This window comes from Rutilus rutilus (assembly GCF_951802725.1).
Source record: "Rutilus rutilus genome assembly, chromosome: 22".
Taxonomy (NCBI): Eukaryota; Metazoa; Chordata; class Actinopteri; order Cypriniformes; family Leuciscidae; genus Rutilus; species Rutilus rutilus.
In genome coordinates this window covers 13,284,803-13,298,575 of record NC_140227.1, presented here as the reverse complement: position 1 = coordinate 13,298,575, position 13,773 = coordinate 13,284,803, and the positions used below count along the sequence as shown (strand labels likewise).

Sequence of the window (13,773 nt, the reverse complement as noted above, 5' to 3'; positions counted from 1 at the left end):
AGGTGACTCCATTCTCTCGCTCTCTCTACAGACTCCGAGGGTCCCGTTCTAGATCTGGAAATTATGAATGGAGATCTGGTGTTATGAATGGAGTGTGGCTGGCGGGTAGTCCTCATCGTCAAAATCTTATAAGGAACTGCTTGAGGTCGTTACTCGCGCGGTGGCTAAATTAGTGAGGCCCGATCAAAGAATGGAAGTGGCACATTGTAAGCTGGATGAGCGCTTCCTCACCAATCTCCATTCTCATCGTCTGGTGGTTATCCCTCGCCAGGTCCAACAGGCTGGCCTTTCCACCTCGCGTCCTGCACCCAGCTCAAGGAGGGCTGCCGGTGTCCCCCTCGTAAGAATTGGGGGTCCGGGCACCGTTCCCATTCCCAGCCTGCAGTGGCAGACATGACCTCAGGAGAGTCATCCCTGCTCGTGCGACTAAGAAAAAAGAAGTCCTCACGCCAGGGCGTCCTAGGGGCGAAGCGATTCCTGAAAGGGTATGGGAGGTAGTTTGCCAACAAGCTTCCTCTCTCTCCCATACCCTTTCAGAAATCGCTTCGCCACCCCTGCCACCTCTGGTGCTTCGGGAGCGGAGGTTTATGGTGGGGTTCGCGCCCCGTCTTCACTCATACACAATGTTCATTAAATTCAGTTGGCTCCTGCGAGCGAGCTGTTTCAGGGCACCAAGCTGGTACTTCCCTCCCATATAAAACGAAAGTGTAAAACTAGTTCCTCTTTCCAAGAGTTTGGCAGCATGGAAACTTCTGCCCAATGTCTCTCCTTGGGTTCTTCGAACAAAAGAGAGTGGATTTACAGGATTCAAGCTTACAATATTGTGTTCTTCTATTCGGCCCCTGGTCTCCTCGAACCGTCACCACAAAATCACAAGAAAACTGTATAAAATCAACACTGAACTGACTTCAGCTGAACAATGACTTTTAGAGCTGCTTTACTGCCTAATTTATCTGTTTTTTATCTGTATCTATTTATCTGTTATCACTGTAAAGCTGTTTTTAAACAATCTGTATTGTAAAAAAAAGAAGCTATAAAAATAAAGTTGACTTGACTTGACTTTGCTTTCTTCTTTTCAGCAGCGCAATGCATTTTGTTCATAACTTAAAGTTTCTTCAAGCTGTTCACAACCTCATGTTGCTTTTCATCCTCGGTGTCTGCAACTACAAAAATCAAGACACAAGTTAAAAACAGAATTAATTACATAATATGAGCAGATCTGTTGTTTGTTCAGACCAGTTTTTTTATAAACCAAGCTAGAAAAAGGACAGAAAGAAATCATTTCAAATAATTGAAACAAATATGTATGTGCATATGTACACTCACCTAAAGGATTATTAGTTCAATTTCTCATTAATGCAATTATCTAATCAACCAATCACATGGCAGTTGCTTCAATGCATTTAGGGGTGTGGTCCTGGTCAAGACAATCTCCTGAACTCTAAACTGAATGTCAGAATGGGAAAGAAAAGTGATTTAAGCAATTTTGAGCGTGGCATGGTTGTTGGTGCCAGACGGGCCGGTCTGAGTATTTCACAATCTGCTCAGTTACTGGGATTTTCACGCACAACCATTTCTAGGGTTTACAAAGAATGGTGTGAAAAGGGAAAAACATCCGGTATGCGGCAGTCCTGTGGGCGAAAATGCCTTGTTGATACTAGAGGTCAGAGGAGAATGGGCCGACTGATTCAAGCTGATAGAAGAGCAACTTTGACTGAAATAACCACTCGTTACAACCGAGGTATGCAGCAAAGCATTTGTGAAGCCACAACACGCACAACCTTGAGGCGGATGGGCTACAACAGCAGAAGACCCCACCGGGTACCACTCATCTCCACTACAAATAGGAAAAAGAGGCTACAATTTGCATGAGCTCACCAAAATTGGACAGTTGAAGACTGGAAAAATGTTGCCTGGTCTGATGAGTCTCGATTTCTGTTGAGACATTCAGATGGTAGAGTCAGAATTTGGCGTAAACAGAATGAGAACATGGATCCATCATGCCTTGTTACCACTGTGCAGGCTGGTGGTGGTGGTGGTTTAATGGTGTGGGGGATGCTTTCTTGGCACACTTTAGGCCCCTTATTAAGGCAGTTCTGAAGGCGAAAGGGGGTCAAACACAGTATTAGTATGGTGTTCCTAATAATCCTTTAGGTGAGTGTATATTAATTCACAAGCGAGATTCAGACTCCAAACACAGTTTCGTTTAGTAGATTCACAACCTTAAATGCTTCTTCAGAGGCCGTACTCCGGCTTGTGCTGTAGTTGTGACACCAAAGCAGTTGTGCACTTCAAATGGAAGAGACTTCAGGGAACAAAATATATGAATCAGTGGAAAAATGATTTGTACCCTTCGTAAAAGATTCATTCAACACAGATTCACTAATATAGCACAGTTCCTATCAGTGATGCTGGCCTTAACAGACACCACTAAATCCAGACACAGATGAGAAATATATAAATGAATAATGGTAATAAGAAAAGCATATAGTACATCTTCATATCAGCACTTCATATCAGCACTGGGTCAATAGAGCAGCTGCATAAGATCTATGCTGCTCTAATTGACCCAGTGCTGATATGAAGTGCTGATATGAAGTGTTGTTTAGTCTACATTTAAATGAGCCTCAACATTCTATGTCAGTACTGAAGCTTAAGTTGATATTTGAAATCAACACAACTGTCCCTGAAGCCTGATCACATTAACAAGCTCTTCACAACTCTACAATTTGACAAGTTTTATCAATTTGTCCAATTTGGAAAGTGTTCCTCCAGTCATCATCATGGAGCAGCGTCGCCCGAGAAGAACCAGGGCTCTTCCCTCACACCTGAGAGGATTCTTGGTGGTGGGCATCTCTTCTATTCAAGACCGGTGTGAGCTTTCACAGCTGGCAAATGTAATCAAGTTGGATCACACTTACAGCTGCATCTCTGAGAAAGAACACTGCTCTCCTTCCCAAAATTCTTCCAGCAGCCTCAGTCTCTTCAGTGAACGTGTATCCGGCCCCTCTGTGTCAGCAGGAAGAGACTGTCTCCATCCACGACTGCAGCGTTCAGGGCTACCGGGACGTTTACCGCTCTGTGGCGGAGCCCCTGCCAGAGGAACCCAGAAGAAAGAAACCCAGACACTGAGGCATTAGTGTCACGTAGAGCCCGGAGTATCACACGGCCGGACCTACGTATGTAAATACTGTATATAGTTATAGAGTAAGCTTATAATTTGTAGAGTAAGTTTATAATTATAGAGTATAAGGTTTATTTTGTAGATTAAGTGTTTTGCACATTGCGGTGTGGTTGTTAGGATGTTTTTGGTGATTGTCAGTGCATTGATTTGCAGTTCCTAGGTTGTTCTGAGTGGTTTCTAGTGCTTGCTACGTGGTTTCCAGTATGTTTTGGTTGGTTCCCGTGTGTAAGCTTGTTTGCCAAGGTTTTCTGCGAGGTAGTTTTATGTGGTTGCTGGACTTTTCTGAGTGGTTTTTCATGCATTGCAATGTGGTTGTTAGGATGTTTTGAGTGGTTTGTTGAAATGCATTTGCTATTAAGCAGTTGTGTTATGGCGCTTTTCCACTGCATGGTACAGCTCGGTACGGTTCGACTCGGCGCGGAACGGTTCGGCTCGCTTTGCTTTTCCACTGCGTGGTACGACTCGACTCGGTACGGCACGGTTCGGTTCGCTTTAGCTCGGTTGCTTTTCCACTGCAGTTAGTACCACTTCAAAGTGGGTGGGACTAATCGTTATAGTTGCCGTCTCTACTGCCATGACATCATCATATTAAATGCGAATTTTTCATTCCGTGTTTCCCCATCCACTCCTCGGCAACCAACGAGAGGAACGTCTGCACCTCGTCCACTGACCACGATTCAGCCATTTCTTTTTTTGAAGTTTATACTCTTCTTTTTTTTTTAAGCAAATACTTTTAAAACAGGCGCTACAGTGTTGGCTGTTGTCTACTGGCTATTTAAATCTAGCGGGTTTAGTGTCTCGTGTCGTAAATACAATGACGCTGACCAAGTGATGATTCTGTCTGACCAATCAGTGATCTGCAGTGTTTTCACGTCACATTTTAGTATTGGTACGGTACGCTTGGAACCTCAACAGAGGTGGTACCATTTAAAGCGAGCCGAAGCGAGCTGTACCATACCGTACCATGCAGTGGAAATGCGCCATAAGTGAGCCGTACTGAACCGAGCCGTACCGTACCATGCAGTGGAAAAGCGCCAAAGCGTGCCGTACCGAACCGAGCCGTACCGTACCATGCAGTGGAAAAGCACCATTAGGGTAGGTTAGGGTCCCTCACATGGTTTGCAGCTTGACGTGCTGTGAGGGCTTGTGTGCATCAGTGATACTGAGAGCTACACCACTGGTACTTCACAACTACTGGTAGGGTCACCCATAATGGACAGGTCTCAGCTGAGATGCCATACGAAGACAAACCACCTGATTCTGTACAGCAGCAGAGTGGCCTGATGTTCCTGGCAAGAGGATCACTGGCTTGTGAGCAGAGCACATAGCATTTTCAGCTGGCTAAAAATGCTTTGGTGGACACACGGCCTAAAAGTAATGTAGGGTAGGCAACTTCGGAGAGGCTAGCAATAGCAAGCTAATGTTAGCTTTGAAAGCATAAGATCCCACCCTCCCTTCAGAGCGTCTCCAAAACCACACCTCCTCCTAAACACATGACAGCACAGCAGAGTCTGCAAAGCATCACGAGAGACAGTGTTAAAATACCTCATGTCTCAAAGCACATAACATTACAATAATGAAAGTAAACAACTTAGAGCTCTGACTTGTACCACCTGACTGCTATAGATTCATTTCGTCGTTGATAGTGTTGCCACAGAAACGAGTAATTCCGAGTCCGGGGACGTGAACAGCTCCGTGTAGAACGTCACTGGTTGTCATCTCTTAACCACGGTAATTACGACATGGCGTGAAAGCAGCATGAGCTTGTTGTTTTGGTTCAGGAGGAACTGTAAAAGGCGGCTGCTGTTCGATTACGGTGCTCTGTGACTGTCTGTCCCTGCATAGCCTACGGAACAAGTGTGAAAAGCCCTAAAGACATACAGGTTTGGATCGACATGTGGGTGAGTTGATGATGACAAAATTTCAATTTTTTTACTGAACTATCCCTTCAATGTCTGTGACCTTGATTTCCTGAAGACCAGTTTAAAGAGTGGTCTGCTTTTGATTCACAAACTAGATTCAACAACCAGTTTTGAACATGATAATCGACCTGCAATCCATTTTCAGGGTCATGATCTACCAGTTATGAAAAGACTGTCAAATGAATAGGTTGTTAAGAAAGTTTAGAAGAAGAAACTTGTCTATGTGAGTAGAAATCAGTGTAGTTTATGTACACTTACCTGTATTACTGCTACTGAATGACCAAAGACAAAACCACCTGATTCTGGACAGCAGCAGATTGGCCTGATGTTCCTGGCAGAAGATCACAGTCTTGTGACAATGACAACAACAGAATTACCTGAATTGAAGCAAATTCTATCTGATTATATATGTGGGAGCCATTGATGGATTGATGGAAGCAACCCTTTGAAAAGAATGTAGAAACACAGGATTGTTTATTGTTAGTAAATGTGTACAACAAAGGCTGCATTCATTCTTCAACTTGTAACAGCGTTCATCCAACCAAATTTGAAGATCTGTAATTATATTATATTGTATTGTATTATATTATATTATATTATATTCTTGTATGTGTGTGATAAATCACTTCTAATCTCAGGCAAAAAATCTACAGTCAAGGCAAGTCACCTTTATTTATATAGCACTTTATACAATACAGATTGTTTCAAAGCAGCTTTACACTGATGACAGGAAAATTCAGAGTTGCATACAGACTTCAATTCTGCTGTAAAGCTGCTCTAAAAAGACAATAGCAGACAGTCATTATTCAGCTGCAGTCAGTTCAGTGTTGATTCAGTTCGGTTCAATAACTGTGTAAAGTTCTTCAATTATGGAATGAGTTCATGCTCTGGAGAAAACCATGATGTCAGATCAGTTCAGTTCTCATCCAATTGCGTCAGTGCATTCAAGTCAATAATATTGCCGAATATTGACAATATCAGAAGTTCAACTATAATAACCATGTGTTGTGGGTTGCTAGAGTGTCGTTATTTGACTGCATATGTAAGAAAATAATAAAAATGTAAATTGTATTAAAGTTATTTTTCTGAGTATGGTTTCTAATGTCTGATCATATTTTTATATATTTTTATGAATCAAGATAAAAGACCATATACAAAGGGATCGTTCACCCAACATTGTCCATATTGAGTCAAAGTGGTCTTATGTTGTTTTGGACCCCTTTGACTTTCAATGTGTGGACAAAAACAGCTGAGATATTCTTCCAAAAATCTTTTTGGAGTTCTACATAAGAAAGAAAGTCATACAGGTTGAGAATGACATGAGGGTGGGTAAATAAGGATGGAATTTAATTTTTTTACTAAACTATCCCTTCGATGTCTTTGCTAGACTCACAATCTGGATTCAGCACTCAGATTTAAACATTATATCGACCTGCAGCTTTTCGGGGTTGTGATTTTCCAGCAATGAATGGAATGTTCAATGATATCAAAGAATTTAGAAGAGGAAAACTTATATGTGTTATGAAATCATCAACCTTTCTTCAGTGAGGAAAACAATGTAGAGCAGAGTGTAGAGCACCACACCTGTCATTACTGATGTAAACAGATGCTACAGAATGACTTATAAAAAAGCCATCTAGAAGGACACAGAAAGACACTTAAGACATAAGACATGACTAAACTGTATATGAATATAGGCTATATGCACTTTTATGTTTATATGTGTAATAGTGTACACAAATACAAACAAAAATATTTGAATAGGCCTAAGTATATCATTTGTATGTTTAATTAAAAACATTATTAAATTACCTTGCATTCACTTCATTTATTTGCAGATGTAAGTTATAATCGTATGTTTACAATATGCTGTCATACAGTGAATATGGTTTTGGAAACATTATTATTATAAAGTTTGATTCGGTAACGAGCTATATTTATAAGGCAAAACTAAAAACAGGTTGCATTGATACACGTTTTTCCATTACCATCAGTAACACTGTGATGAAGGTGAATTTCGTGTAAGATTCATAACATATACGGTGTTTTGCATGTAAGAGTTTCCATGATGAAAACATTGTTGACTCTAATGAAGACTAATGTACACTCCGAGTCCGGAGACAAGTACCGCATCGTCGGTTCGAGGACAGGTCCGGGGTTGAGGGCGAAGCAGAGGAGGTCGTTCAAGAGTGCGGCCAGGGTCCGAGGAAGTAGTTTTTGCCTTGTTTGCCTTCGCTGACTGCATATGCAGGTGCTTTGAGCTGAATATTTCCAGGAACGGTGACATGTGATGAGTGCACGCAGGGCAGCGCGCGCAGTGGGGCTCGGGCACGAGACATGAAGGCATCTGATTGGTTCTTTACATTCGCACCGAATGGCAGTGATTGGTCAGAGTTTTTACTGTCCTGCAGCTGCTACAGAGGTCTGATTTTTTTCATTCCTTTTTCTGAACACATAATGTATTGACTACTCTCAGGATGGAAGGACCATTTCACCCAGTATAAAAAAAAGTGTTTCTGAACAGGATTACCTACCCTACCTTTAATACATTTTTACTCCTCTTCTAAAAACATTGTTAGTGTTATAATAATAATAATAATCTTGCAATAATAAGATTTTTTTCGTAAACAGTAGGCTATGTTTAAATTAATTTAAAAACGTTTAATTATCGTCATGATTAATATTTTCCGTCTTGACATCGTCATCGTTGAAATCAAGCCTTCAAGTAAATTCGTCAGTAATTTAGTTACACAAAAGTATGATTTTCGAACAAAAAATTTACAGCCTTCAACGAGCGCATGCGTGCTATGGTTAACCATGGGATTTTTGTGTTCTGTAAAGAGTTTGAAAGAGTTTTTCCTCTTCGGTCCCCTACAGGTTGGAAGCGGAATTGTCCATTACTGCTGTCGTAAATAATTTAGCCTATCGTCGCATGCACGATATTTGTTTATCCAGCACCGGCTTTGGAAATAACGATGTCCACAGACAAGTTATAGTAGCCTATGTTGCATGATTTTATTAAAGTATGATGTATTGCGACATCAGAAACGGCTATTTTTTATATTGGCTCCACCTATCGGCTATTGTAACGCTTGCCATAAAGCAAGTCAAATTTGTAGTTTCTTATGTCTCATTAGAACTACAGATCCGCTACCCGATCTGGCAAACTTGCATAGTGCGGTTATAGCCGATAGAGGGTCGCAAAGCGAATGCAGAAGTACCGTTCACCCTGTTACGAGTTGATGAATCACTGAAACGATTATGGAAACATTATTTTAAGGTACTAAATAATCTTTGGTGTTGCTTTAAAGCATGAACCATAACCAACATTAAAAGAAGCCAAAAAAAAAGTATGTGCAAATCGAACAAAACAAGCTTACTGCTTTTATGATGGAACAAACTACAATCCCATGAAGCATTGCGAGTGACATAATCTAATTAAAATTAATTTGAAGATGCTAATTGTGTATAGCTACAGAAATAAACATATTTTGAGTGTATTGCAAAATATGCATCTATACAAATACGGTATTTAAGTTTGAAGAAGTGGATTGAAGACTTCAATAAAAACATGATACAACCTTGTACGTAGCTCACAGCAGGTCTGTGATTTTTTTCGTTAAAAATCAGTTCTCCTTTTGTTAAAATATTAGGTTTTGGACATTAAACTTAGGTAAAATTCTAAATGTTCAGATTTTTGTAATACTTTTTTTTTGTAACCCTGTTTTCCCCTTAATATGAATAAGGGTTAACTACCCTGCATGCATTGCAAATTAGAATTTTTTTAATCTATTTGAACCAAAAAATATTTAATAAAATGTTTAATATTCCAATATTTTATGTTATAGTTTTATTTTGTTGTCAGAACAAATCATAATGGGCTTACTGGCCATTCACACACTAATAAGACAGCAACTGTCACTCATACACAACTTATGACAACATTTCTAAAACTGTCCAGTCGATAAACGTTTACACACAACAACGACGACATCTAGAGGTCACAACAAGCTAGCTAACATAGGCTAGGAATCGTCACTGACATTGGGTTTATGTATGTTAAAAAAAACCTGATATTTCGATTAACGATTATATCTAATCTGCTCAAAAGCATTAATGTTTATTGTGCTCTAAAACAGATGTGGGTGGAGCCCACAGACTACCTGTGGATATTACGTCTTAAACAATCCAGATCATAATAATAATACCAAGGCGGTATGTTATTGATCCATTATTTTGTGTAAATGCACTCTTATATATTTATAGGCTACTACGGTATTACATTTGGCCAAAATCTTCCAAATCATTGCTCAATGGTTCCCCACTGCACACAGTATAATGCCATTTCAGTTCATTGTAACGATGCCCAGTCTGTCCTTCAGCACTGACGCATGCGTAGACCCTCAGTTCCCGTGTCGCCATGTCTGAAACGCATGCGCAGTGTGAGGCGCAAGCGGCACCATATATAAGCTCGCGAGCCTCTGCCCGATTCCACCTTCAGCCATTTTAACGATGTTGGGAGCTGTGGGACGCTGCTGCACCGGGGCTTTGCAAGCTCTTAAGCCCGGGGTGACCCCCCTGAAGGCCCTCAACGGAGCTCCAGCAGCACTGTTTTCTCGTAAGTAGAAATAATTGTTTTTTAGAATGGTTGCTTTTTACTCAGCTCTTCTGACAGCAAACGTCACCGCCAGCGCGAGACTGCTAAATGGCAGCATGCGGACAGAAAGTGCAGGCCGCAAAGTTTTTACTGGAATATTTTCAATGATTGCTCTCGACTGATGCTCTGCGTGTATGTTGATTTGTGGTAGATATATGCTGCCATAATGGAATACTTCATTTAATGATAACAACTAATTCTGGTTGGTAGGAAAACGGGAATGACCTTTATGTGTCATGGAGAGGAGGCTCGCGCTGCTAGCTGTGTTCGCAGCTCGCGAGGTCATGGCTCAGATAAACGTGGAATAAGATGACGAGTTAATGCAACCTCGTTTATGAACCGTCACAAGTTTTAAGTGCATATCGCAGGCGATTCCCAGCAGATTTTAAACTGCTTTATCTATAGAACATCGACTTGTTTAGGTGCATTCATTTGCCTGTTTTGATTTTCTCCGGTCAATAAACAAACTACATCGACACGACTTTCAGAATAGCTTGTATTTGGTTTAAAATACAAATAGGTAACTTATGTCAGTTGCATGTGATCCTCAGCTGTCACTCTTCCTCCCCTTCAGGCAGGGATTATGCTGCTCCTGCCGCTGCTGCCGCCGCCGCCAGCGGGCGTATCGTTGCGGTCATCGGTGCCGTAGTGGACGTCCAGTTTGACGAGGGTCTGCCCCCCATTCTCAATGCCCTGGAAGTTGCTGGCCGTGACAGCAGGCTAGTCCTGGAGGTCGCTCAGCATCTGGGTAACATGTCTAAAGCTTGACTGAAACTGATCGTTTAATGCTAAAATCTGAATCGTAATGTCATGATGAATTTGTACATGCAAATGATAGTTTTTGCTGTTCTTTAGGGGAGAGCACCGTTCGTACCATTGCTATGGATGGTACTGAGGGACTGGTGCGTGGTCAGAAGGTTCTTGACACTGGTGCCCCCATCAGAATCCCTGTGGGACCTGAGACGCTTGGCAGGATCATGAATGTCATCGGTGAGCCCATTGACGAAAGAGGACCAATTTCCACAAAACAGTGAGTATTTATGAAGCGCACTTAGCAACCTTTTTTTTGCTAGCTAATTTTATGGCTGTTATGCCTCTTGTAAAGTAAATAATTGTCCATTTATTGATGCCGATATATTTGTGGCAATGTCTTTGAAAGTTAAACTTTGTGATCTGTTCTTCAGGACTGCCCCCATCCATGCTGAGGCACCAGAATTCACAGACATGAGTGTCGAACAGGAGATTCTGGTCACAGGAATCAAGGTTGTAGACCTGCTGGCCCCCTATGCCAAGGGTGGCAAGATTGGTATGTGTATATATACACTACCATACAAAAGTTTGGGGTCTGCAAGTGTTTTTTTTGGATGCATTAAATTGATCAAAAGTGAGAGTAAAGTTATTAATGTAACTTGACAAAAGATTTCTTTGTCAAATAATCATGAGAAAAGTATCACAGTTTCCACAAAATTAAGCAGCCCAACTGCTTTCAACATTGAGAAGCATTTCTTGAGCAGCAAATCAGCATATTAGAACGATTTCTGAAGGATCATGTCAAGTCATCTTCATTTATATAGCACTTTTAACAATAGTGGCTTTACTGAGATACAAGGATAGTTTAAAGTAACAGAGATTGTTTTGGCTTTATAGCAGTTCTTGAATAGTTATTTTCCAGCTAAAGTTAATTTGATTGATTCACTTCCGTCGCAACGATCATTAGTTATTAACTTAGGGGCCGCTAACACGACACCGTTCTAACAGGAAACTCTACACAGACTTTAAACGCGAAACCTGTGAGAACGCTGATGGCGTGCACATGCATATTACGAGTTCAGTCTATTGGTATGCGCGTTTGAATATGTGCGCAGGTTTGTAATTCCCTACAAACCTTATGTGACACTGAAGACTGGAGTAATGATGCTAAAAATTCAACTATCACAGGAATAAATAAGATTAAGATAAGTTATTTTAAGTTGTAGTAAAATTTCACAATGTTACGATTCAATTTAATTAAAAAAAATTTTTCAAACATGATGAAGATCTTACTGACCCCAAACTTTTGAATGGATTATTATTATTATTATTATTATTATTTTATTTTTATTATTAAAATTCAAATTGTAGCAGAACATGTTTGTTTTGATTTTTGGACTAAAGGCACCTTCTCATTTCTTCAGGTCTTTTTGGTGGAGCTGGTGTGGGAAAGACTGTATTGATCATGGAGCTGATCAACAATGTGGCCAAGGCTCATGGTGGTTACTCCGTGTTTGCTGGCGTGGGAGAGAGAACCCGTGAGGGAAACGATCTCTACCATGAGATGATTGAGTCTGGTGTCATCAACCTGAAGGACACCACCTCAAAGGTAACTTGTAGATCTAAATATCCTCTGATACAGTAGTTAAATTTGATCCATCTTGAGAACTGCGGTAAGTTATGAGGTCCTCTTGGTTCCCGATAGGTGGCGCTGGTGTACGGACAGATGAACGAGCCCCCAGGTGCCCGTGCCCGTGTGGCTCTGACTGGATTGACCGTTGCAGAGTATTTCCGTGACCAGGAGGGGCAGGATGTGCTGCTCTTCATCGACAACATTTTCCGCTTCACCCAGGCTGGATCAGAGGTCAGTTTTGGGATTGTTTAGAAGTCTAAACTTGCATTTTGTTAGTCTGAAATTAGCGTTTTACAGATTGGGTTTTATTTCTGTTGTCATAGGTGTCTGCCCTGCTGGGTCGTATCCCCTCTGCTGTGGGTTATCAGCCAACTCTGGCCACTGACATGGGTACCATGCAGGAAAGAATCACCACAACCAAGAAGGGTTCAATCACATCTGTGCAGGTATGCCTCCTCTTGTTTGCACCGCACACACTCCCACTTCTTGGATCTCTTCATGTTCTTCAACGTCATTGTTTCTCATAGGCCATCTATGTGCCTGCTGATGACTTGACTGATCCTGCTCCTGCCACCACATTCGCTCACTTGGATGCCACCACTGTGTTGTCCCGTGCCATTGCTGAGCTGGGCATCTACCCCGCCGTGGATCCACTGGATTCCACCTCCCGTATCATGGACCCCAACATTGTGGGATCTGAGCATTATGATGTAGCTCGTGGTGTCCAGAAGATCCTCCAGGTGAGCGCCAACGAGTAAAGCTTCATCGGAGCACTTCACTCCATTTTTGAATTCCAATCCATGACCTTGTCCCTGCTCTTCTCTGTGTAGGACTACAAGTCCCTGCAGGATATCATTGCTATTCTGGGTATGGATGAGTTGTCTGAGGAGGATAAGCTCACAGTGGCTCGTGCACGTAAGATCCAGAGGTTCCTGTCCCAGCCCTTCCAAGTCGCTGAGGTCTTCACTGGACACGCTGGCAAGCTGGTGCCCCTGAAAGACACCATCAAGGGCTTCAAGGCCATTCTCAATGGTAAGTCAAGTCCTTCCGTTTGTCTTGGCTGTTTTTTATTAGTCTCTTTTGGGAATATAATACTGTTTTTATTCAGTGTTGCTCATAGTGTTTGTTTTTCCCTAGGTGAGTATGATCCTTTGCCCGAGCAGGCCTTTTACATGGTGGGCCCCATCGAGGAGGTCGTCCTGAAGGCAGAGAAACTGGCTGAGGAGCATTCGTAAATGAGTCTGTTTAAATGTGTCAGGGCAGGTTGAATGAAAGAGGGAAGCACTTGGTTTGTAACGTCACATTCAAAAACAAATTGTATCTTTATCGCTGGTCATTTCTGAAGTTATATTTAATGATGGAAATAAAACTGTCTTACCGTGAACTGCTTCTTTGTCTATTTTTAAGCTGGCTGTTGTCCTATAAACCTACATCATATGATGCATGAATTTCTAAGGCCTCTAAATCAACTTTGTTAAAAAAGTGCCTTCTGCCCTCTAATACATAGTTTAGTTTTGTATCTGCTATGAAGACTTAAGCATAAGAAACATGTAAATATTTTACATGTTCATTTCTCAGTCATGTATTGTCCAGAGCTTTGACACTGGGAAACAGAATGACAGCTGGT

At 41.5% G+C, this 13,773-nt stretch overlaps 1 protein-coding gene across 1 annotated transcript; it reads left to right on the top strand.

The window, feature by feature from the left end:
- Positions 1–9,512: 9,512 nt before the first annotated feature.
- Positions 9,513–13,530, top strand: atp5f1b (ATP synthase F1 subunit beta). The gene is made up of 10 exons (XM_084395993.1): positions 9,513–9,724; positions 10,338–10,511; positions 10,619–10,793; positions 10,948–11,069; positions 11,938–12,122; positions 12,219–12,377; positions 12,470–12,592; positions 12,674–12,886; positions 12,977–13,178; positions 13,284–13,530. The coding sequence occupies exons 1-10, from the start codon at positions 9,619–9,621 to the stop codon at positions 13,379–13,381; spliced, it is 1,557 nt and encodes a 518-aa protein (XP_084252119.1). The 5' UTR covers positions 9,513–9,618; the 3' UTR covers positions 13,382–13,530.
- The last annotated feature ends 243 nt before the right edge of the window (positions 13,531–13,773 follow it).